A 26,444-nucleotide genomic window follows, 5' to 3' on the forward strand; every position below is an offset into this window, starting at 1 on the left:
GTTGCTAATGCTATTTAATATATAATTTATGTGGTATAACCACTTTCTGTATACGCAAAAAAGTTTCAAAGTTGGAAAAATGCATTTTTTCACAATTTTTCACGTTATTTGGTTTCTTTTCATAAAGATTCGTTATAAGTATAGACTCCAATTTACTAAAAATGTGAAGTACAATATGTCACGAGAAAACAGTCTCAGAATCAGCCGGATAGGTAAAAGGATCCCGAAGTTATTAATGAATAAAGTGACACTGGTCATATTCATAAAATTTGTCTCTGTCATTAAGGCCATTTCAGGCTCTGTCTTTAAGGGGTTAATGTACCTTTCCCCTTACTAATAACAAGCTCAATAGCATCTTCAAATAAGCTATAAGTCACAGACACTAAAGATTTATCCACACTGTCATTCAAGGAACTAATAGCGGGAAATAATCATATTTTTTGTTTAGCGCCAACATATTCCACAACAGTCTATAAGAAATAGCCTCTTTTTTAGGTAAAAAACCCAAAGGGAAAAGTCTAAAGTTTTCAAAAGGAGGAGAAGGAAAAGGACCCTTTACTCTCCCATCTGAAATTTCTAGAAAAACTTTCTTATGAACCGCTAAACAATTCAACCTAACCGATTGCAAATTTTCAAACGCCGACAACCCAATTCTAGCTCTGAGGGATCATCAGATTAATCCATAATTCCACATTTTTGACCCCACTGCATTTTAGATTGTACTGACAATTTCTGATGAAACTTTGCATTGGACATAAGCCAAGTAGTGCCACCAAAATGCCTATAGGCTTCCAAGACAATGTCAATATGTTAAACCAAGACACACACTTCACAGGATATTTCTTGCTCAGAACTGCACCATAGATTAAGAAAGCCTGAAGCCAATAAACAAAAGTTTTTGTTTAAAAAAAGGTTTATTTCTTTTTCCTTATCCTCTTTTTTATCACTTCGTAAACTCTCTTTGAAGTTGGGCTGCAATGAAAACAGATCAATGTAATCAAATTTCCAAATCTTCTCTTTTACAGTCATTGGCAAATGAAATCCCAACAAGTTATAGCTTCTTTAAGGCAAGTTTCAGGAACCCCTGGTCTATTACATAAGATACCACTAAGTGTCACTGTTACACTACTATTAGCACTCTCAACCATTGAATCAAGCACCGGCATCTCTCTGAGCAGGAGAAGGTAACCAAGCTTGCAAAACATTATCATTATGCACTGTGTTAGCTTTAGAACTTTGAAGAAGCGGGTGAGTCTCTTGAAGTGCTGCTCTTTGCACTCATCATGAACTTATGCCTGGTCTCTTCCCTTGGTGCATAGCCGATCGCTTGCCCCACGTAATTGGTGGTGATGCCATCTTCTTCTTCTTCCTCCTCTGGAGCGTTCTCCAAGGAATCATGAAGGTCTCTGTCCTGCCGACTCCCTCTTCAGCCCGGCTTTCCTTTCTTCTCTTCACGGCCAACACTTATGCCATGCCCGGCACTCCAAATCAGGTTCTCACGAAACGGCTTCTTTCTGCTGGTCCATTGTCCTGACGCTTCAGTGACACAGAAGACTTTGGCTGAAGTGTCGCTTCTTCAGCCTCTTAATCAGACTCCATTTCCAGGCATTTTTGTAACCGGACTTCACCTCCAGAACTGCTGGCTTGAGAGATAAGTTGATAATATGGCTTCTCCATAACACTTCTCCTCAAAACACCACACGATCAAACACAGGCTTGAACTTGATGTTCTCAGCTTGACTGCGGTGCTTGACTGCGGTGCTTGACTGCGGTGCTTGACTGAATCTTCTTCCCACCTTCTAACTTCTTTATACTATTACTGGGGGGGCAGGGGGGACTCTCTGAGATTGCCCAGTAGCCTGGCTATGAGGGGAAAAATCTAGAAGGGATAAAACAGTTAACCCCACTATGTGGGGGACAACAGGGTCATACCAATTAACAGCTCACATTCTTATTAACCTCTGACCTTACATACACCCTAACCTAGAATAACAAAGGAGGGGCCGCTGACACACCCCCATGTACCCCTTCCCCAAGGGTCCCAGGGGTATATAAAAAATGAATTATGAGGGTGGGAGTTGCAAGAAAATAGCTGTACTCTTGGGTGAAATAAGTGGCATAAATCATAAAAACCCAATCAAATTAAATCCCTAAAGCGTGAGCAAGGAATATTTCAACAACAACATGGGAATCACTGGGAAGGGCTCAGTAAAAGATAGGATTTCTCTAAGCAGCTGTGGGGGAAGGGGAGCATAGACAACAAATAAAATACATGTAATGAAATAAACATGTTGACCGACCCCCTGGATCCACCTGTGAATGAAAGCTCTGAGATAGAAAAGCTTTAAAAAATAAGAACACCAACACAAAAGAACTATCCAATAAGGACAACTTGATAACTAGTACCAACCAATGGCTTAACACTGACTAGATGACTAGACTAGAAGGGTCTCTTGGAGTACAAACAGTGCGATTCTCTTTTAAGGATCACTTAATCCTTGAACATTTAAGTTAAGGCTCTATTACACTAAATGATTAGGAGCCTTACTTGGCCAATTACCGACCGCTCCGTCTGCAGCTGGACCGCCATAGGCTTTCCTTAGGCTACTCAAACGATCTAAGGATCGTTTAGGTGGACCCTCCCACTGCTTCCTGCTCGCTGTTAGTGTAATAGCACAATGTAGTGAATGAGGAACGAGGGGGAAGCAAGCGCTGATCTGACAGGTAGGCGCTTACATCTGTAAAATATCAAGAGGTGTAATATGGCTCATAGAGTAGGAGGTTCGAAGATTCCACAGGCTCCTCTTGATGTCAGGGAATTGGTCTGTTTTCTTCAGGATTTCTGAAAAGTCTGGGAAAAGGTATTTGTTTGGCCGTTGGCATTCATGTCTAGTTTGGTGTAGGCAGCACATAAGATGGCATCACAATTGTGGTAATGTAACAGCTTAACAAGAAGTGGAGAACCTTGGGAAGAAGACATGTCATCACAGACAGAACAGAAAGTCTCAGATTCATTTAAGCCCCAGTGGTGAGAATGAAAACGGCAAGATTTCAGGATTATTTTATAATATAGATAGAAAATGGAAAATTAGAAAAATTTCTTATAAATATTTATTATGTCCTTTTCTGATGGCACATTCCCTTTTAGCAGTCCAGTCAACAGTGTAACTCAGTGAATTCAATTTCAATCAATAAATTATAGATACTAAATCTTTTCCCATAAAGATATATACCAACTAGAGATGAGCGAACCTTGAGCATGCTCGAGTCCATCCGAACCCGATCGTTTGGCATTTGATTAGCTGGGGCTGCGGAAGTTGGATAAAGCTCTAAGGTTGTCTGGAAAACATGGATACAGCCAATGACTATATCCATGTTTTCCACATAGCCTTAGGGCTTTATCCAACTTCAGCAGCCACCGCTAATCAAATGCCGAACGATCGGGTTCGGATGGACTCGAGCATGCTCCAGGTTCACTCATCTCTAATACCAACTCATTCAGCTCCTTCTGCTCTATAACAGGATGCTGATAGTTTAGGTAGAATTTTCAAGGTGGTGTGTATGTGTGCACAAACGATCGCTGCAACATTTGTGTAGCCCTGCTCCATTAATGTTGGCAGATATGATCTCTGGATCCCTTACATGGGGCAATAATCAGGATTCAGGTGTAATAAAATCACTAGTGGCCCACCATTTGCCTATATTAAGACATGTATGGGCAAATACAGTTCATGAATAATTGAATAAGTAATGGTGCGTTTACACGTAACGATTATCGTGCGAATTTGCGCGATAACAATCGAATTCGAACGATAATCGTACGTGTAAACGCAGTGAACGATCAAACGACGAACGAGAAATTGTATATATTTTGATCTTTCGCCATGTTATCAAATCATCGTTCGTCATTCGCAAATATTCGCAGATCGTTCCGTGTGAACAGTCGTTTGCCGATTTAACCAATGTGTGAGATAGGCTTAAGCGATCGCAAAACGATTTTCCGTACGATATATCGCACCATCTAAACGCTGATCGTTATGACAAAAAAAATTGTTACTCCGACATTGTTAATCGTACGATCGGCCCATTATCGTTTCGTGTAAACGCACCTTAACATGAAGCCATTAGATTGGAATACCTTTATTGATTCATTATTTCTAAGAATTTGCTAAAAGACTGTAAAGAATAGGGATTTACAGGATTAGGGAATTTATCTGATACAACCCCGGAACTCCAGCTCATCTGCAAACTGGGCGAATTCTTCACAGACTTCCTCATACGCAGCGTCCTGGCATTCCCGATCATTAGGCCACATCTCGATCCACGTGTCCCTGGTTATCATGTAGGCAAATCTGAAGGGAACCAGATGATAAGAATGATCAGTGTTGGACAAGATCATAATAAATGGGTAAAAGCATTAGGGTCTTTTATTTAATTTTTGCCGTTTTTCATTCTGGTGTGCATCACTTATTATTTTTAGCAGTATGAAGCTTTTGAAGTTTTTTTTTCCAAATAAGTTGCTCCATAGCTTCCTCCAGCCTGCTTATAGTTGCCAGAGGTAGTCAGAATAAGAGTTATTCCTATTAAAATCAATGGAACTAACTCACAGCCACATGCAGGCTGGGAAGGAATGTGTAAGTCCCACAGGTGTGACCAACATCTAGGGGGCATTTATGCATTTTACTTTGTTTACATTTAATAGAGGAGTTTTAGGAAAGATTTAAATGTTTTAATATATTCTATCAGCATACAATATGTTCAGAAAGTCTTCAGACTTCAGAATTCCCCCCCCCATCATTCTAAACTTAAAGGGGTACTCCGGTCCGGGGGTATTTTTAAGCTATTGCCAGAGATGGGGCGGTTATGGATGGCGGAGGTCACTTACCTCCTCCGTTCCATTGCCGGGTCCACGCCACCCGGTACACCCATCCCACGGCTGCTACCTGGTGTGAGCTGCCGCATGAGACGTGATGTCTCAAGGCAGCTCAGCCATTCAGCGGCCAAGGCGGGACTCCGCCAAGTCTCATGCGGCAGCTCTCTCCAGGAAGCGGCCGTGGGACGGGTGTACCAGGCGCCGCGATCCGGGACCCGGCGCTAGAAGGTAAGTGACCTTCGCCATCCATAACCACCCCCTCCCCGGCCATAGCTTAAAAATACCCCTGGGCCGGAGTACCCCTTTAATACCCCATGTAGACAAAGTTAGAACAGAACGCTAGAAATCTCAGCCAGTGTGACCATTTCACTGGTTTTTAATGGTCTCTTACCAAGGCCCTTCTTCCCTGTTTATTTAGTTTGGTGGGGCAGAAGCTTTAGGAAGGAGTCATGTACAGTAAGTTTTAAACTTCTGTATAAGAATTATGGAGGCTGCTGAGCTCTTGGGTACTGTCAGTGCAGCAGAGATGTGTTTGTCCCCTTCTCTAGATCTTCTCCCCCACACAGTCCTGTCTTTGAACTCTACAGGCAGTTCTTCCCTCCTCCGTTCTTCCATTGACTTCCATTTAAAAAAAAAAAACGGATCAAAACAGATCCGTTTTTTTACGGGCGCAATAACGTACCTGACACTACTTTTTTTCACAATGGAAGTCAATGGAAAAACGGATCAAAACGGATGCACACTAATCCATCCGTTTTTTGCAAAAAACGGATGAAAGAAACGGATTGCAAAAATGCAGTGTGAACCTAGCCTAAGTGTTTAGCTGAGGCTCATTCTAGTGCCGGTTATTGAGCTTGTCTCTGCCTGCTTCTGCCTCTGTTATTCTCTCTGTGTTTATTTTGACCCTTTTGCCTGTATTTCTGACCATCCCTGCTAGCTGCCTGCCTCTGACCATATTGCCTGTCTTTGACCTTGCTTATTGTATCGTGTTTTGTACTGTGCTGCCTGATTGTTGTGACCCGGACTGTCGACTCTTTTTTATTGTGTTTGTTTGTCTTGTCTTGTCTATGATTTCTCATGTTCCTGAATAAAATGTAAAAACCCTCAAGCTATTGGTGCCTTATATTCTCAACATGGTATTGTAAAGGTGTACAAGCCACAATAAGGAATACGTGCTGACTTTTATGCATAGTTTATAGTTAAAATTTTATTAGGGGCAATGTATCAATAGAAATGTGGGTCACCCCCCCCCCTCCCGAAACAGCTGTGTGTGGATAGATGCCTGGCTTTGGTATTTCCCTTGTCATGTCACAGTGCGCGCAACTGAATTAATCTTTGACGCAAAAGGGGCCACCCTGGTATTTCCTTTTTTATGTTCCAATCCTCGCAACTGAGTGGGAATTAAGGGGCTACATATCAGGGTGGTTTGGTGATCTCCCCACTGGGAGGTACCGCTTGGCAACAGGTTTCCCTCCCTGGAGGGATATCTGAATGTTTCTGTGTTTTGAGACTCACAACCGCGGCTCCACAGACTTCTTTTTTTTTTTTTGTAGTAAACCCCTTTGATTTATTATTTTTTTACTGTCACTTACCCTGAACCAGTGTTCCACAGATCTGTGATCGTCCCCCATATCAAGTAGTCTCGACCTATTTCCAAGTTTAAGGCTTTGCTACATTTGGCATGACTGATGAAATTGCGCTTCTCATTCACAACAACTACATCCGTACCTTGAAGCAGAAAATCAGAATATAGTAGCATATAAAAGTTGTATATATGGGCAATTTTGCTTCTTGTAGATGGCATAGGAGTTTAACATTAATATAATTGACAAAAATGCAAATGATTTATAAAAAGGTAGAAATTATCCTTAAAATAAGCATAAAAAGCACCGCATGGAAAGGAGGGGGATCAAAATGTAGTCTCCAAAGAGGAGATTTATATGTCATGGTCTATTTTTAAATTACACTTGATGTGTAAAAACATAAATTAAATGTACAGTGTATGTCTTACCTTCTTTAATGACTGTTTTGATTGTCATCACGTACGTAGGTGTCATAGTTATCGCCCTTCTCAATGGCGGTCAGTGTTGTCTTATAGACTGGAAATGAAACACATGCAGTAAATTTATAGGATCCTATGTACTTTACTAACCTTATTTTCCAATACTGTATATATTTATTAGACACTTGAAAATAGTTTTTATCATCCCTTTATCCATAAGAGCTAAGGATACGTCTGATGAACTTTACAACCATTTTGTTTATTGCTTACATAATGTCCCAAAAGATGTGGGCCTTCATTACTACCCAACAAGTTTGACTTTGGACCAAACTCAGGAGTGGAGTAGCCTCTGGGTTTTCACTCTTTTTCTCACTCCATACAATAGAAACTGGACTTGTGGTTACCAGCTCACCAGTGGTAGTGGTAGGTAGCTGGCAAGATGGACCAGACAGTCTTGGTGCAAAACATCAGGGAAACAAGCTGGAGAGTCTAGTGCTCATGTGGGTAAAAGGCCGGTGGCAAAGTATTGGATTCTTGTATGGGCAGGTTAATGGTGGTTGGCAACAAAGGGAGTAGAGTCAGGTTCGGAACAAAGAGTGGTGGCAGCACAGATTCAGGGTCAGTGGTCTAGATTACGCACAGTAGGGTCAACATTGTACACAAGGGTCACTGAGGGGCAAGGTTAGGAGAACAGACTCAGGTCAGACACAGAATAACACATCAGATTCAGGAACACCTTCACTATGGTAAAAGAGTAGCCTTAAATAGGTAGTGCCAGACAGGCATAGGTCGAATATACATTAGAATGCACATGCTGGCCCTTCAGAACCATGGAAGAGCATGTGCACCTTATGCACCATACTGAAAATAGATTGTAGGAGGAAGCCTTTAATAAAAATCATCTTCCATTATACTGCTTTGATGCAAACCTGTATCATACTTCCTTGTGTCTCTTTCCTACTTTTGAATGTATGTGTAAGGACTGTACCTGTTGGGATCTTGGTGCGGTCCTTGGATTGTAAAGCTCGACCGAGACTGTACTTGTGGCAATGATTTGTGCTATTTTTTTTTCTCTTTTCTGAACACTGTCTTATTCTTTCGGATTGATTATTTTTTTTTATCTGCCCCACCCACTGAGTTCTTTCTGGCAAGTTCGCAGTTAACATTTGGTGATTCTGTGACTGGCAGGTCTCCCTGCCAGTCAGTAGATCTGGTTATTAGGTTTCTGTGGTTGGAGATCAGGGCACTGGGCCAGAACCCAGACCTTCTATAAAGCATCTCCAGGGTCTTAGCTCTTTGCTGGCTATTGAGTCTTGGTCCTTCCTTGCATGATAGCTCCCTTTGCATTCCTGTGTGTGTGTTTCCTGGGTTTTCTACCCCTGCATTTGTTCTTGCACTATCCTTTTTTTTTTGTTATTTGTTATTTTTTTTATTTTGTTATTTGACTAGACTCTAAATCTCGTTTTTGTACCTTGCTGCCTGGTAGTTGGGCCCTTGGACCGTTTGCCCTCCATTTCTTGTTTGTCTGTCTTCCCTACGTTCTGTATGACACTGTACCTAAGTTAGGGATGGTCGCCCAGTTTTCGGCAGCCGCCTAGGGCTGTTTGTGGGACAGTGGGCGGGGACAAGTCTAGGGTCCACTGTCTGTGCGTCCTCCCCGTTCCTTTCCTGAACGAGTGTACCAACCATTCATACCAGTATGTTAGCAAAAAATGTAAATAATGTAGCTATAAAACACAAATGCCAACCTTGAAATGTCAATATTACAAATGGCACATTGTAAGTTGGGGGGGGGGGGCTTGCAACTGGGCACTAAATAGAGGATAATGTTTGAATATCAGAATATACAATATATAGTCTGTAACTATACAATAATAACAATGAAATGATCTCACCATAATCCACACCAGCTTCACAAGCCTTTGTCAGTCGAACAAGAGCATCCACTTCTTCTAACTGCTGCTGCATACAGCAGTTTGCTGCAAAATTAAAGGGATAACTTATAGACTATTTGCATGCTCTGAGAACATTTAAGAAAATGTGAAAAAGTCAATTATTAAAATTTCAATTTCAGAGTGGTTGAGTCTGAAAGAAACTCCAAGAGTGTGTTAATATGCTTCCTTAAGTAGACCACTGAGTTTCAATGAAAGTTAGGATATATAACCGTATAAACTAGTCTTCCAATTACAAGATCCAGTTTAGAGTGTCCCACCATTTGTATTTGATGGTGATGGCCTGTGTTACCTTCTGCACAGCGGCACACTTCTCCTTGGCAGATTTTTCCCAGATGTTTGCTGCCTTCCTCCATGTGGTAGAATTTAGTGCAACAGTTTTCTGTTAGGTGAAAAAAAAAAAAAAAAAATCTAGTGAATGGAGATAATTTCTTGTAAAGAGGATGTGCCAAATGGCTGTTGCCCATGAATGCATCTGCCTCTCAGGACCATGGGTATTTTTCATTGACTGTAATAGTATTAGAATCTAATAACTTATAATGGTGTCTTTTGGTGTTCCATTGAGGATCCAATCATTTACCATCAGAAGGGATGGAAACTAGGCATAAGCGCTACTGTAGCAAGCTCGAGTCTGATTGTTCAGCATTTGATTAATGGTGGCTGAAGAAGATGGATGCAGCCCCATGGAGTGCTGGAAAACATGGATATAACCTATGGCCTATGGCTGTATACACGCTTTTTCGGCAGCCCTAGGGCTGCATCCAACTACAATAACACCTTTTGCTCATATTTATCAAACATTCGTAGCTTTACTAGTCTATTGTGAATGACGACATGTACAAAAATCTAAAATTTTTACTGTTATCTGCAGCTGGCTTATGTATGAGCCAGTATTTAAGGTCATCCGAACGGTTCCATCTTCCTTAGTTGTTCCTCTCGCACTTCCTGGTTCTGCTACAACTGGGACACGATTGCCCGGGCTCCCATCAGGGTTAGTGACAAACACCTAAAATCAGCACAGACAAAAAATATAAGACTGGTGGATATGGGACACACCATTTAGGGTCACTTAAAGGGAACTGGTGGATATGGGACACACCATTTAGGGTCACTTAAAGGGAACTTGGCATTGCCGCGCAGAGCTGCCCGACCCCCCGGTGGAGCCCCGGATACTTACCCTTTGCTGCAAGTCCCGCTCCTGGACCCGGTCCCCAGACGGATATATTGGTGCCGGAAGGTGAGCGTGCGCTGTATGCTAATTACCTGAGAGGAATCCAATTTCCATAGAGAATGACTGGAGCCGTCATTCTCTATGGGTGTCGGAATCCTCTCTGGAGCGCGCGTGCGCAGGGCTGTCGACAGCGATATCTCCATCCCGGGACCAGGTCCAAGAGCGGGACTTTCAGCAAAGGGTAAGTATCCAGGGCTCCACCGGGGGGGTCGGGCGGCTTTGCGCCGTAATGCCAGGTGACAGGTTCCCTTTAATACAAGGGATATTTCCTTATAATTTTGCTTTACTCAGATATTTCTCAAGATCCTTTGCAGATATAATAGATCTATTATTATACACTGTGATCTTTTTTGCTCACTTATTGTTTTTGTTTTTTTTCCAAAAGAAAAAAACAGACATTCCAGCTACTCCTTCTATAATTGTATTGTATTGACCGATACTGTGATTCTGATGAGTGGTTCCTTAGTCATGGGCCACAATGCATAAGCGTTTGCTATATGAGTGCTACCGTACTGGAGCAAATGCTTATGCAAATATATAGCCTTAAAATAGAGTAAAAGAGTTCTAAAATCCAGGCCATAATAGTGATGGTCTGCTGCACTTGGCTCCATGTAACAGGAGGCTCCCCCGCTCCTCCCTGCTCCATGTCTGTGTATATAATAGCACATGCAGCGAGCAGGGAACAAGAAGCCATCGCTTCTCGGCCTTTTGGCTAAGATCAAGTGTAGTATCTGTTCTTATCAGTTTAATATCTGATACGTCCCCTATCTGGGGACCATATATTAAATGGATTTTTAGAACAGGGGGATGGAAAAAGAGCTTGCTCTGTCCTCTCCAGGCATCGACCTGGTATTGCAGTGCCTCCAGGTTCAGTGCACAAAAAAAAGAAAAAAAAAAGGGAATAAGAAGCGAGCACTGAGCTGACAGGTCGCCCCTGGCTTCCTCCTATAGATTGGGCTATCTGGGATATCTGTTTATTCTTTGCTTACTCATATTCCCATTGATTTGTTGGGCGACTTTGTGTCTCTATTTATAATTTTATTTATTGTTTTTTTAATTATTAAGAGGAAAGTGCCAGCACAAAAAAAACCCAAAACAATATAATATAATAACAGCAAGAATATTGTATAATATAAAATCAATGTGCTTACCATAAGATCAAATGTCATTCCCGGCTTGAAATATTTGGTTATTTTTGTGAAAAGAATTTTATATGGAGAAGCCACAATATAAATATCTTCTAGCACCGATTCCACCATATCACTGCCTGGAGGAGAAACAGCCGTACATTATATTTATATGTTCAGTAGATTATTATCATAGTATCCTATTCACAACAGCTTTCTAGTAGAATTTTTCTGTACCCATGGTATCAGGCACTTGTACTCCCAAGTTAAGCCCCCTCCCCCCCCCTGATAACCTGTCTTGGTTGCTGGTACTGGTCACAGTTATCCAGCAGCCTTTTCTCTTCCATTCACTACACCCGGACCCAGAAGTGAGGATGGAGGTGGGAAGATGGCGGGACATGGCCGACGGGAAATACGAACGCCGATCATCACTGGAGGAATGGTAAGTAGATTTCCTGTGTGTGTCTGTGGTTTTTTTTTTTTTTTTGGGGGGGGGGGGGCGCGCCGGAGTACTCCTTTAACCCCTTGAGGACGTATGCCGTAAGGGTACGTCATACGTCCGCAAGGGGAGTTCAGAGGGGGTCGCGCCACGACCCCGCTTTGAACTGCCGCAATCCCTACTGCTATCTGCAGCACGGGACCGCGGCTATTAGCGGAAGCGGGCGATCTCTGCTCCCGCTAAATAACACCATTAAATGCAGCTGTCAAACATGCATCGCATCAAATCCAGAAAAATTGTAAAAAGTTGTCAAAAAGTCGCATATACGCAATCAAGGTACCGATAGAAAGAACACATCTTGGTGCAAAAAATGACAGATCACACAGCCCCAAAGACCAAAGGATAAAAGCGGTATAAGCCTGGGAATAGAGCGATTTTAAGGAAGGTTTTTTTTCTGTAAAAGATTTAATTTTTTTAAAAGCCATCAAATAATATAAAAGTTATACATGTTGCATATTGTTTTAATTTTACCGACCTGAGGAACATATATAACAAGTCAGTTTTTCCATAGGACGAACGGCGTAAAAACGACCCCCCCCAAAGAAAAAGAATTGTGGTTTTTTTTTCAATTTCACCGCGTATATAATTTTTTCATAGTTTCACAGCATATTTTATGCAAAAATTAAGTCTGCCATTGTAAAGTACAATTAGCGATGGAAAAAATAAGTGCTATGGCCTTTTAAACACAAGAAGGAGAAAACGAAAACGCAAAAACGAAAATTGGCTCCGTCCTTAAGAGGGTAATGCTTTGAGAACTTAAGGAGGAATACTATTACAGGACCAGAAATTGTATGCAAATTAACTAGCGGTTTTATTGGATATAGTCTGCATAGATCGGAAACCATGGTGTGATATTTGTTACCCTTACCTGAATCAGTAATGACAGTAACAGACATATATATGCTCCACTCTAACATGTCTTTCTCGTCTTAAAAACGTTTCAACAAGTCTTGTTTTTTCAAAACAGTAAAAGCCTCCCCTTTGGAGATCGAGTAAAGAGTCGAAAGCCACAAAAAGTCAATGTTGTCTATGCATGGATGGACAACTTCTTAAATAGGTTGTCTCATGAAGAGCAGCCATCCGTAATCCCTATTAGTCACCCTTGAGTCCTATATGGATGTCATAGAGTAGATACCCCTGATCAGCATGGAGATAGGTGCGTCCAATGTTTCATCTGACTTGAGCCATCAATTGATTAAATGTATAGCTGTTCATCTGAATAGGCACTATGTAAAACTACATGTCTGGTTGGGTATCATAAGTATCTAAATAGTATCATGACAATAGATGGTGCCAGAATGGTGGTAAATTTATTCATAAAAAAACTTATGATTACCTCCTGAGGGTATCTGGCAGACTAGTCTTCTCATTGTCTTTCTTGATACCAAAGAGCACAAAGGCCTTGCCAGTGACAGGTTTACCATAGAGATACCTGATGAGACAAAATATAACAACTCTTTACTACCAGTCACATTAATAAAGTCTCAGTAGAAGTGCCTGGGTCACATAAAATAAAAAATATCTCTTGAATTGTAAAATCATCTTGGCCAAACGCTTCTACTCACGTTGCCTCTTATGTCCACTCTTAGCTCTTCATCATTAATGTAAAAAAACTTCTTAGCTGTAGTTATTTTTATTTCAAAACTTGGTAGAACTGAAATAAATGTAAAAGGATACGTGAATTCTAAATCACTCTAAAAATGATGACAAATAAAAACGACTTCATTTACACGCGTTTACTCCAATATTTTCTATAGGAACGTACAAGTATAAGTGTTCGCTGTTTTAATTGTCATATTCTGCTATGTACATTATTTTCTTAAAGGAGTAGTTGGGTATTGAAAATTTAAAAATACTTTATTAGAGAATTCTAAGCCCTTTCCTCACCACAATGTAATTGTAAGTCCTAGCGGGAAGGTAGTTCAGAGGATCGGGGAAGTCCTGTCCTCATTTTGGACTTCTATCAATTAGTAGGGAAGAGCAGGAACACAGAAACAAAGCCATCTTTCAGGAGAACCCAGCGTGCCTATAAATTATATAGACAGTTGCTTACTTTTAAGTACTGTGTAATACCTAAAGGGGTAGTGCGGTGTAAAGCATCATTTCACTAAATAACACACATTACAAAGTTATACAACATTGTAATGTGTGTTATTTAAGTGATTGGCCACCTTCCCCATGTCCCCCCCCCAACGCTAGACCCGGAAGTGTGATGCTGTATACTTACGGAATCACTGTCAACCCCGGCCGCCATCTTGGGCCGATCACGTCATCTTCAGGAGGCCGGCCGGACCGCTCCAGCCCTCCCTCGTGCTGGCCCCCCTCCAGCGTGTCATCAGCTACTCAGCCACGATTGGCTGTATATATTGGCATGCACTACATGATCTACTTGTCATGCGTGCACTACTACTTATGATCTTGGAGATGGGAACATCTGTCAATTTCCTGAGTGGTAGCACTTTTTAAACACTTGAGGGCATTTATCAAGACTGGCATACAAATACGATGGTCTAACATGAAATCCTGCCCCATTTCCTTAGTCTGATTCGGATACATGATATTTCAGGAGCTAGAGGAAGCCGTGCCTCCTCTCCACCTTGCCACGTTCCCTGCGTGCCCATTGGAAGAGCAGGGCGCACAATGGGAAAAGATGCACATTTTTACACAAACTTTTAGGTCCTTGCACCTTTCCCCCGATGTCCACCAGACTTATGTTTGATAAAATCCCCCTTTAGACTGGGGACTCGTAGAGTACATTTTGTGCAACAAAAAAATGCACATGGTGGAAGTTTGTGCATCATTGTTTTACCCCAAAAAACGGGCCTTTCCCTAAGAAAATTTACCTAATTTTTCCACTTTGCACTGGTGAATGTAATGATACCTTTTTATGAGAGATGAGCGAATCGCTCATCCAAAGGAAACGAAGCGCTTCGAGTGCCTTTCAGCGCTGCTCTGCTCCCTACCACTCCTCCCAGAATGCCGGGAAAAGCTGGATCCAATCCTGGGAAACTTCTCCCCAGATACATCTATTCTTTTTTTGTTTGCTCCAAATCTTACCATATTCCTTAACTTCAAATCGTGTGGTGTAATTCTTTATTAAGGTGTCCTGAAACTTTGCTGATATGGTCCATACTCCCAAACTGCAAAATACAAAAATACAGAAGTAATTACCTTTTATTTTATCATCATCCATAAATGATGATCACCATCATCACTGTTCTCATGATGTACATATGATTCTTGGAGATGCTGCCACCTATGTCCATATTTTGGCTTCTTACCTTACAAGATCGGTCAGTTTATAAGACGAGGAAATTATCCCTTTTTTGTTGATTTGTTGAACTAGATCTTTTTTGACAATGACATTATCTGGAGTCTGTGAAGAAAGATAGAATTATCCAGATATGGTAGAGCTTAGTAATCTACCATAGTGGCTTAGCATGATGATCTACGATGGCAGTCTGATATGGCGGTATGAAGTACAAATCTTTCTTCTAATACTAATGTGCCATTAAAAGATAAATGAAAATGAAAATACATTTATTGCTATAATGTTGCAAGATTACCTCCAGGCTAGTAATAAACAATGAATGCCAATGAATAAGCAATCTGGAGGATGTAGGGACCTAGCAGGGAAGTGTAGACATGTCCTGGTTGAAGTTGGAGATGAGCAGGCCCGGATTGGAAATCTGGCGGGCCGGGCAAATGCCTGCTGGGCCGCCAGATTACCAGTCAGTGGGGCCGCTGGTCCTGCTATAAACTTGCATCGGCCCTCTGCAGTGGCTGAGAGAACAGTGCGGCCGGCCACCGCTCTGTTCTCTCAGCCTCTGCCAGTGTGACTGGGCCGGAATATTCCTCCCCTGCTCCCCCCTCCCCTCTGCCTATTTCCCTTTACCTCCCATAACGGAGGTGCCGCACAGGCCGTCTGCTACAACTTCCTCTCTCACAGCTGACGTCATTTCCTGCAGAGGATCAGCTTCCTGGAGGAGAGAGAGGAGAAGAAGTTGCCCCACGCTGCAGCACTGAGAGGCTGCTGTGGACTGAGCTGTCAGTCAGAGGGGGGCCGGGCACTGCTTGGTGAAAAGACAGGACCCTTCTCCCCACCAAGCTACAGCCCGAGCCTGTCATCTGCCCCCTGCTGTGCTGTGTGAGGAGGCAACCAAGTCTCCCTCCCCCTCACAATGTTTTCATCATCTCCTTCCTGCTCTGCAGTCGGAGGGGCAGGGGAGAACCATGCTGGCTGTGAGGGCGGAGGACTTGTCAGGACCAGAGAACTAAGAAGTAAGTGATTGTATGTGCATGTGTAAGTGTGTTACTATATGGAGTGTGTTCAAGTGTGTAATGTACACAGTATGTGTGTGTACAGTATATAGTGTATGCATGCCTCTAGTATGTTTATGATGTATGCATATATGTATGTAAAGTGTGTGTGGGTTTGTATGTGATATATGTACAGTGTATATGTGTGTATACATGATGTATGTACAGTATATATGTGTATACATAATGTATGTACAGTATGTGTGTGTATATATATATATATGTATGTACAGTATATGTGTGTGTATATATGTATGTACAGTATATGTGTGTGTATATATATATATATGTATGTGTGTACAGTATATAGTGTATACATGCCTCTGTAGTATGTTTATGATGTATGAATATATGTATAGTGTGTGTGTATATGTATGTACAGTGTATAGTGTATACATGCCTCTGTAGTATGTTTATGATGTATGAATATATGTATAGTGTGTGTGTGTGTGTGTGTAGATGTGTGTATAGTGTATACATGCTTCTGTAGTATGCTTATGATATATGTATGTGCAGTAGGCATATGTGTATATAATTTTATGTTTGCACAGAATGTTCTCATATATGATATGCATGTGTTAAAAAAAATCCAGAGGACCGCATCTACTTCATGCAAAAATTGTGCCTTCTTATTCTGACATATTGCACATACAGTATTACATATATTTTGTATATGCAATATGGCAGAATATGAAAACACATTTTTTGTATGAAGGAGATGCTGTCCTAGTTTATAGTCTCCATTGTGTGACAGGGATGCCATGGGTTGGTTGTAGTGTGCCCATCCCAGGGTATCGGCAGTACACAGCGCTACAGAAAGTGTATGCTGCCTGTGTTAGACACATTGCGCTGACATGTGACCATATCTGAACTGTAGCGTCAGCACAATCTGTTTAATGCCGGCTACATGTGTACAGTATGTACGTATGTATATATATATATGTATGTATGCACAGTGTGTGCTGGGTGTTTACACCACTGGAATAATCTGTAATAATCTAGTTAAATGTGACTGTAAATATATGTAGGATTCCATAGACAAAAGTCCAGCACTTTCTTCCTATGTAATTATATTCACATCTTTATTGTAAATCCCTGATACAAGACGCCATCACCATCACATGATGCAGTTGTTGGTAACAATGGTGTCTTACATTATGGATCTGTTATAAAGCTGTAAATTCTAATACACCAGAACAAGGTGCTGGACTTTTGTCTGTCAGGCTATGTTCACACACACTTTCTTGAGCCATAGGCTGCATTCACATGTTCCGTGTTCTGCACAGAACATAGATGTGAAATGCCTGTAACGGACTCTCCCCCGCCCGGACAGCATCTGTGATAAGATGCTGGGAGCGGGGGAACTGTACAGATATGCGCCGCACTGTAATGGCAAAGCCGCACGGCTGCTTCATTACAGCATACAGTATCTGTACAGTTCCCCCGCTCCCAGCATCTTATCACAGATGCTGTCTGGGCGGGGGAGAGTCCGTTACAGGCATTTCACGTCCGTGTTCTGTGCAGAACACGGAACGTGTGAATGCGACCATACAGTAGCTGCTCATAAAGTCCTAAAAGGTCCATAACAGTTTATTATGTTCAATTAAACTTGATATTGAAATGGCTGTTTGCGGTCACATATAGTGACTTTATGGTCATAATCATCACTACAGAATTTAAAAAAATAATCCAGAATTAGAAAAACATAGTTGTTTTCTTCCAAAAACAGCGCCACCCTGTCCTCAGGTTGTGTGTGTTATTGTATTAGAACTCAGCTCCATTCACTTCCCTGGAAAAAAGCTGCAGTACCGCTCCCTCTTTGCAAAGTGACACTAGTTGAGGGGCTATGCAGCTTTTAATATATCATCCGGTCATCAGTATTGTTCTATGGATAGTAGTCTGCAGCTACTACAGTATAGGCAGGGCCGGTGTGGGCCGCCATATCCATACACTTCATATACTGGTGACCTGGAGTGTATTTTTAATAGTGTCACCTTCATCTTCATGTTAAATTTATTCTTTTTTTGGGTATTAACAAACACAAATTTTTAATAATAGGGTCACGTCCAAGGTGTGAGTGGGGCATTGGCCCTTTTGTTAGGGGGGCCCCAGACACTTTGGCAAAGGTTACTTTGTGAAGCAATACACTTGGGTATGATGCTGGAGCAAGGATCCTAAAATGTTTGTCTGGTACAGTAGATCCTACAGCGGGGAGTCACGGCCGGAGAAGTCTTCATGATAGGCGAGCAAGAAAAAGAGAACAACTTTAGCAAAAACGTCACTTGCAATTCATGCAGAGAAGACGCCTCCTGTAAGTCACTGGGTGTAATTGCACTATAAGCACTCCTTTTATAATCTTCCCTTTTATTACCAGCTGAAGTGTCACAGTGACAGCCGCAGCACCGCCATGTATGTAAATCAGTCAGAGCAGGAAGGCTCCGCCTCTGTGACAATTCAGCTGGTAAAGAAAAAGGATGATTATGAAAGTTTACACTGGACTAAAAGTCCTGTCACTTATACTGTATCTCCCCGCACCTTTCTACAGCTCTGTACCTAGTATGGACCTCACAGATTCCCGTACATACCTAATCTATTGCGGATTTGGTGCTGCTGAAATACATAAATATGCACAAAAGATTTTTTTTTTTATGTGTCGATGGTAGGGTTCAATATTTAAGGAAGTAGTGAGTAGAATTCGCTACAGCATGTATAGTACAACGCTATCTCTAATATATAAGGAAGGATATGGTATGTGGGCTGCTGAGGTTTGAGTGCCAGGGATGATGTTAAGTCCCAGTCCGGCCCTGGAGATGAGCATTCTAAGGACCCTATTACATGGCTAGACCTACAGGAGGAAGATATTGCCCTGTGTAATAAAAACAATGATCAGCCAAGGAGACAATCATAGGCTGAACGTTGTCTTTCAGCATGTTAGACGGGTGTAGAAGCTTCAGCAATGGCTCCGGTCAGCTGGGAAGAGGCAGGAGGACACTGGAGAGCGTGGGCAGGTAAGTATACACTCACCGGCCACTTTATTAGGTACACCTGTCCAACTGCACGTTACCACTTAATTTCTAATCAGCCAATCACATGGCGGCAACTCAGTGCATTTAGGCATGTAGACATGGTCAAGACAATCTCCTGCAGTTCAAACCGAGCATCAGTATGGGGAAGAAAGGTGATCTGAGTGCCTTTGAACGTGGCATGGTTGTTGGTGCCAGAAGGGCTGGTCTGAGTATTTCAGAAACTGCTGATCTACTGGGATTTTCACACACAACCATCTCTAGGGTTTACAGAGAATGGTCCGAAAAAGAAAAAACATCCAGTGAGCGGCAGTTCTGTGGGCAGAAATGCCTTGTTGATGCCAGAGGTCAGAGGAGAATGGGCAGACTGGTTCGAGCTGATAGAAAGGCAACAGTGACTCAAATAGCCAACCGTTACAACCAAGGTAGGCAGAAGAGCATCTCTGAACGCACAGTACGGCGAACTTTGAGGCAGATGGGCTACAGCAGCAGAATACCACACCGGGTGCCACTCCGCTCAGCTAAGAACAGGAAACTGAGGCTACAATTTGCACAAGCTCATCGAAATTGGACAGTAGAAGATTGGAAAAATGTTACCTGGTCTGATGAGTCTCGATTTCTGCTTGAACATGACAATGAGTTCACTGTACTCCAATGGCCTCCACAGTCACCAGATCTCAATCCAATAGAGCATCTTTGGGATGTGGTGGAACGGGAGATTCGCATCATGGATGTGCAGCCGACAAATCTGCGGCAACTGTGTGATGCCATCATGTCAATATGGACCAAAATCTCTGAGGAAGCTTCCAGCACCTTGTTGTATCTATGCCATGAAGAATTGAGGCAGTTCTGAAGGCAAAAGGGGTCCAACCCGTTACTAGCATGGTGTACCTAATAAAGTGGCCGGTGAGTGTACATTTTTTATTATTTACTAGGCTCTGTAAGCGAGTGCTTCTCCTCCATCTGGCCAGTAGGTTCTGGCAGGTACGAGTTGCAGAAAAAGAAAGAGAGAAGACAACATTTGTAAGGCCTATGATCCTGTACAGTTTTTGAAAATGCCCTTTGGGCTGAACAACACGCTCCAGCCACCTTTCACTAATCACTAATAAAATTGTGTGTATGGGGAGTTAAATCATGACTATCTATCTTCAGGAAATTATCATCTTCACTGTGACTTATGAAGAGTATTTTAAGCAACTAGAGTGGGTCTCCACTTGCTTGGAAGGACATGGGTTGATGTTGAAACTCCACAAAAGTCATCTAATTTAGGGAGGGCCTCACTCTGTCCCAGAAGCCTGTGCACGTTTTAGTCGGCCCATTGATGATGATTGTTAGGAAAATAAGACTACAGATTGCATGCAGGCAGTGCCAGTATGGGAAGTCTTTACGATCTGGGAACAATATCTGAAGTGGGTACAACAACTTCAGCCCAATAGATTACTAGAGTGGGGGAACGGCTGCATTCCAACCCATGTGGGAGGAGAGGCCGAGGGCTCAGACGGTATGAAAATTGTGGCAACAGAAAGTCCATCTGATTATGCAAGGAGAAATTCTTTGTCGAAGGGCCCTACTTCCTACTGAAAATGGATCCAGTTGGCAAGTGGTTTTACCTATTGACGAAGTAAGAAGAGCCTTTAAGCTACTGCTGGGTCAGCTAAAACAAATGTGATTGTAGCAGTTCTCTTACCATAACAATATACTGAAAGAAGTTGCGGCATTTGTAGCTTTTGTTACAGCTGGAGACCAAAAGACCCCAGTTTTTAATATTCAATCCCAATATCCACTGCAGCTTGTGATCATAGATAACCTGAACATTGAGGAATCCTTTCGGGAGTATAAGTGCTCTCTAGTTAACTTAGAAAAATTTTACAAAGTTTGCTGTAGCTGTTCCTACTTGGAACCAAACAGCCAGTGTCAATGGCACAGGCCCTATGGAAGAACTTTATTTTGCTGTGCGGATATCCCACTCAACTGCATTTGTATTAGGTTGCCTGTATGGAGGAAAAGCTAACTAAGGAGTTAGGAAGATTGGGAAGACCCAGTAGCGTAATATGGTGGGGGCAGAGGGGGGGGGGCGCTCCCGGGCCTACATAGGCGGTGGGCCCAGTGAAGATTTTGCAAGTTAATGTCTGCAAAAGCTATTGCTTTTGCAGACAGACTTAACAAATGTCTATTGGCTGTATGTGGCCCCTGCTCCTGGGGGGCCCACGCAGCTACCGAATGTTGTGTCTGACCATTTAGCTGGATGCGCTTGTATGCGAAGAGAACATACAGTTGAATGCAGCATGTGATTGACAAGGCGAGGAGAGCATTGGCTCTCCGCCCTGACAATCACTGTTGTGGCCATAAGAGGCCGTTCCCTCCCTTAGAGCTGTGGAACGTGAGTGATGTCAATTGTGCTCTCACAGAGCAGGGAGAGAGTTGACATGAGAAGACCACAGTACTGTAACCGCACAGCAGGTAAGTATGGCTTTTTTTCCCCTTAGTTATAGAGGAGGAGACCTATGTGGGTGGGGCTAACTCCTGGGAAGGATGTTATCTATGGGGTTTGGGGTATGGGTTGTGCAGGTTAACTGAAAAAGGGGGTACCTAACTTGAAGGTACAGTCTACTCACAGTGGTGGTGGGGGGATTTCTAACCACCAGGAGGATTACCAAGGAGATTACTGCTGGGGTAGAGGGTGGCTGCATGAGGAATACATATCAGGGGGATTACCTACATGAGATGGTGCTGGAGGGGATGCCTACATGGAGGGTACTACCTTTTTTTTTTTTTTTTGGGGGGGAGGGGGTAGGATTGCCTGCCCAGAGAGGTCTAAATACTAGATAGGTGCACAGAGGGGAGTCTAACTTCTATATGAGGGCACAGAGGGCCCAAACTACTACTACATGGAAACAGAGGGAAATAATTACTATATTGGGGTACAGAAGGCCTAAGTACTATACGGATGCACAGAGAAGCTGAACTTCAATATGAAGGTACAGAGGGGCCTGACTACTATATGGGGGGAACACAGGGAAGGTCTATCTTCTATATGGAGGATCAAGGGGGGATAATCTACTATGTTAGGGTATAGATGGTGGCCTTTTTACTATATGAGAGCATAAAGGGACCCTGAAAACTATATGAGGGCTAAAATTGGGTTTAAATACTACATGGAGGCATAAATTGGCTGCTCTTATATACCATGTACACCATGGTTATCAGAGCTGATTTCTCCTATATTTTTAATGTATTGTCATGTATTGTTTCTATGAATTAGTAAAGTGATTATCCCATTTAGTTATGTTGCAGTAGTCTGGCTTTTGTATATAGGTTATTTAGTATGGTTGCCTTGAACTGCATTGGACTATTTATTGTTATTTCCCAGCATTTGTACTATACAGTTACTCTATTGGTACTGCGGGTATACCCTTCGGTGTTGCCTATTTGGTCATTGACCATCAGCCGTGGTGTAGTCCTCAAGCTGCCCAATAGATATTAGACAGATAGATATGAGATAAAGAGACAGAAGAATGGATGGATGGCTAATTAGAAAACAGAAACAGCGCCAAAGCTTCCTCCATGTTGTTTGTGGTATTGGTTTTCACCTGTATGAAATTGTACGACCACCATCTTTATGGACTTGTTAGAAACTTTGCAAAACATTTGGTTCGGTACTGAATTAATTGAATCACGGTTTGCTCATCTCTACATGTTGTCACTGTATGACATGTTCATTTTTGGTTTAACTGATGATGTGATCCTATTGACTAATATCATATATCAGAAGAGGATACAGTCTTACCAGGAATTCAATGATGACCGGCTTGCTTATTGGTTTTAGATTTGGGGTCATGGTAAAAATCCTGTATGGAACTTAATAAGAAGAAAACAAATATAAAAATAAAACGCTTATATGTCACAAAGAGTTCAATAATGTATTATCTATTATGCATGTTTTTATATCTATTTCTACTTTCTTCTGTATTTTCAGATGCAACATACACCAGGTCAGATGTGTAACTAGGGGCTTTTGCGCCTAATATGAAGTCTGTAACAAGGTTTCTACCTCCCTTGTGTCATTTATACTAATGTCTTATTTTACAGAAAGGTTCTCTGGGTCTAATTATGAAGTTTAGGGTCCGTATTACTAGGGTCCATATTATTTACAGCATGAGCAGCTTGGTAGACTCAACTATTCTTGCCATAAAATAAAAAACAGAAAGGAAGCTGGAAACTTCAACTGGTCTCTTAATGATAATGTAAGCAGAGTTTTCGAAATCACAGACACAAAAAGCTTTATTGAACATTAGGGATTTTCCATAAATTTGCAAGAATTTGGTGAGCCACTAGGAATAGGAATATGGGGTAGTGGTAAACCATTCTGAAGCCTCTTTTGAGGCTGCAAGGCTAAGACTATCTTCAAGGAAAACTCCGGCCAAAACTATTTTTTAATATGTTATTACTTACGAAAAGTTAGACAACTTTCTAATGTACATTAATTATGGGAAATGCACCTATAGGGCTATTTCCCTTAATTTAGTAGATCAGGGAGACTTCAGATTCTCTGAAATACAGTGACGTCACGAACCGGGGGTGTAATTCCAATGGAGTGTCCAGCGGGGGCGCACTAAATATAGAAGTCAATGAGTACCATTGACTTCTATATATAGTGCGCCCCTGCTGGACTCTCCATTGAAATTACAATGGATGTGTGTGTAAATGGAATATACTGTACAGTGTTTGTGATTGAATACATTTATGGAATACTTTGGGGAGCAAGTGTCCTTGCTCCCCAAAGTATTCCATAAATGTAATCAATCAGTACATCACAGTAAGCCCGCCAAACCGCCACTGCCGCCCGCCTGCCGAACCGCCGCTGCCCGCCGCCGCTCTGGACTACACTAAACTACTACTCTCATTAACTGCTCATAGCATGAGCAGGTGATGGGAGAGTAGTAGCTGGGTTATATTGCGATGAGATTGCCGCCGCTGATGCTGATGCCGCGCAGGGGGAGCCGCTCATCACTGTGCAGCCATCATCCCCCTCCACTCCCCCCTCCTGCTTCTTCTTCCAGGATCCGGTCAAACTTTACACTATGTGAGGGTTGACTCCCTGCCCGGCGGCCGCTCTCCGATCACACGTGCCAGCTTCCAGTGCTTCCTGGTGTCCCCGGCTGGCACATGTGATCAGAGAGCGGTGGCCGGGCGGGGAGTTAGCCATCACATAGTGTAAAGTTTGGCCGGATCCCGGAAGAAGCAGGAGGGGGGAGTGGAGGGGAATGATGGCTGCACATGGCTGTGATAAGCGGCTCCCCCTGCGTGGCAACAGCATCAGCGGCGGCGATCTCATTGCAATATAACCCAGCTACTACTCTCCCATCACCTGCTCATGATATGAGCAGGTGATGAGAGTAGTAGTTTAGTGTAGTTCAGAGCGGCAGTTCAGCGGGCGGGCGGCAGCGGTGGTTCGGCGGGCTTACTGTGATGTACTGATTGATTACATTTATGGAATACTTTGGGGAGCAAGGACACTTGCTCCCCAAAGTATTCCATAAATGTAATCAATCAAAAACACTGTATATTCCATTTACACACACATCCATTGTAATTCCAATGGAGCGTCCAGCAGGGGCGCACTTTATATAGAAGTCAATGGTACTCATTGACTTCTATATATAGTGCGCCCCTGCTGGACACTCCATTGTAATTACACCACCGGTTCATGACGTCACTTTTTTTTAGAGAATCTGAAGTCTCCATGATCTACTAAATTACGGGAAATAGCCCTATAGGTGCATTTCCCATAATTAATGTACATTAGAAAGTCGTCTAACTTTCCATAAAGAATAACATATTAAAAAATAGTTTTGGTCGGAGTTGTCCTTTAAAGTGTCACTGTCGTGAATTTATTTTTTGCAGAAATCAATAGTCCAGGCGATTTTAAGAAACTTTGTAATTGGGTTTATTATCCGAAAAATGCATTTTTATCATGAAAAAGCAGTTTGAAGCTCTCCCCCCTGTCTTCATTGTTCTCCTATGGGGAGAGCTAAAGAAAAGACCAAAACAGGACAACAAAGAGTTAATCTACAAATCCCTCACGGGATATCTCCTGTGACAGTCACCAGTGACCTGTCTGAGCTCAGATTACAGCTGTCACCCAGCTCCGTGCCTGTAATCCTCTGTTATCTGCTTTCTGCTGCCGGCTAACTCCCTCCTTCCTCCTCCCCCCTCCCCTCTCCATAGAACAGACAGGGTACGTCTCCTGCAACAAGTCACAATTTTCAGATTTTTCAGAGTGGATGAAAAAGAGGAAGGAGGGGGGGGACCTGGGAAAAGGCTTTTTACATGCAGATAATGGCAGATTTGGATAATAAACCCAATTACAAAGTTTCTTAAAATCGCCTGGACTATTGATTTCTGCAAAAAAAAAAAAAAAAAATACGACAGTGACTCTTTAAATGTCCTTTTAGAAAGAAACTGTACCTGTAAATCCTGGGGTGTTGATGGGTTTGTCGGTCTGTATGAAGATATATCCACTTTGAAAGGACACCAGGAGAGCCTTTTCCAAATGGCAAGTGGGAGACTTTACAGAGACATACACAAACTGCTTCTTATTTGGGTCTTTCTCCAAGTTAGTTGTTGGGACCTGGAAAAAACAAAACAAACATTTTCATGGAAACTGGTAAAGGTAAAAAGTCTCTTTACCTGAACCCTCATCTATTATCCAAAGCAGGGGCTACATAGAGTCTTTCTCACCTTAGAGAATCTGGAAATCAGGCCAATAATAAAAATGAAAACTATGAAATAAAGTTTTCCTGTGGTTGTATTTCCTATCATCTTCTCATTCACAAATGGCAGAACTCTCTCGATCATTAGGACCTTCTAAAACCTTCTAAAAGTTTTTCCTTCATTTGCACTTTGTGTCTCAAAGACGCTCTATGCTTACCAAGGTAAACATGATCTAGAGAGCCTATCATCAGTGTTTTATTTCCTCATTGACCATAGAAATATTTGCCCACTGACCAGCTTTTACCATGCAAGTTTGTCTACAAAGGTTGGGTTATGGACCTCTTGCAAAGGCTAGATTGAGGCTTATTATCTAAAGGTCTGATTCTTGGTCTGACCACAATGTCAGTAAAGGTGGTAATTTCATTTTTGGAAGGAATTTCCAAAGTCAAAAATTTGAGACTAACCTATAAGAAGTTGAGCCTGTGGACTTGTCAAAAAAATTTAAAGGGGTTTTTCAATAAAAAAATTTCTTGTCTCCAGCATAGTGGACAAGTATGAGATTGCAGAGGGACTGACCTCCGAACCCCCCGGAATCTCTCTATTGGCGACCTGGCTCTGTTTTGAATCCAGCCCCGGGTCAGCATGTCATGTGTAGCTCCATTTATTGTCTGGAGCTGCTAGAGATAGACGAGCACAGCACTCG

At 42.3% G+C, this 26,444-nt stretch overlaps 1 protein-coding gene and 1 non-coding gene across 2 annotated transcripts in view; one reads left to right on the top strand and one right to left on the bottom strand.

Moving 5' to 3' along the window:
- Window positions 1–2,833: 2,833 nt before the first annotated feature.
- The window catches only part of LOC138784335 (complement C3-like), a 110,382-nt gene continuing 86,771 nt past the window's right edge, over window positions 2,834–26,444 (bottom strand). The window contains 7 exon segments of the mRNA XM_069959861.1: window positions 2,834–2,964; window positions 4,225–4,352; window positions 6,466–6,601; window positions 6,885–6,921; window positions 6,923–6,972; window positions 8,771–8,854; window positions 9,120–9,209. Of these exon segments, the coding sequence (XP_069815962.1) occupies window positions 2,834–2,964; window positions 4,225–4,352; window positions 6,466–6,601; window positions 6,885–6,921; window positions 6,923–6,972; window positions 8,771–8,854; window positions 9,120–9,209 (656 nt within the window).
- On the top strand, window positions 10,751–10,941 carry LOC138780444 (U2 spliceosomal RNA). Its single transcript, XR_011361305.1, has one exon. It is a non-coding gene; the product is annotated as a U2 spliceosomal RNA (small nuclear RNA).

The sequence above is a fragment of the Dendropsophus ebraccatus genome, chromosome 1, assembly GCF_027789765.1.
Source record: "Dendropsophus ebraccatus isolate aDenEbr1 chromosome 1, aDenEbr1.pat, whole genome shotgun sequence".
NCBI lineage: Eukaryota > Metazoa > Chordata > Amphibia > Anura > Hylidae > Dendropsophus > Dendropsophus ebraccatus.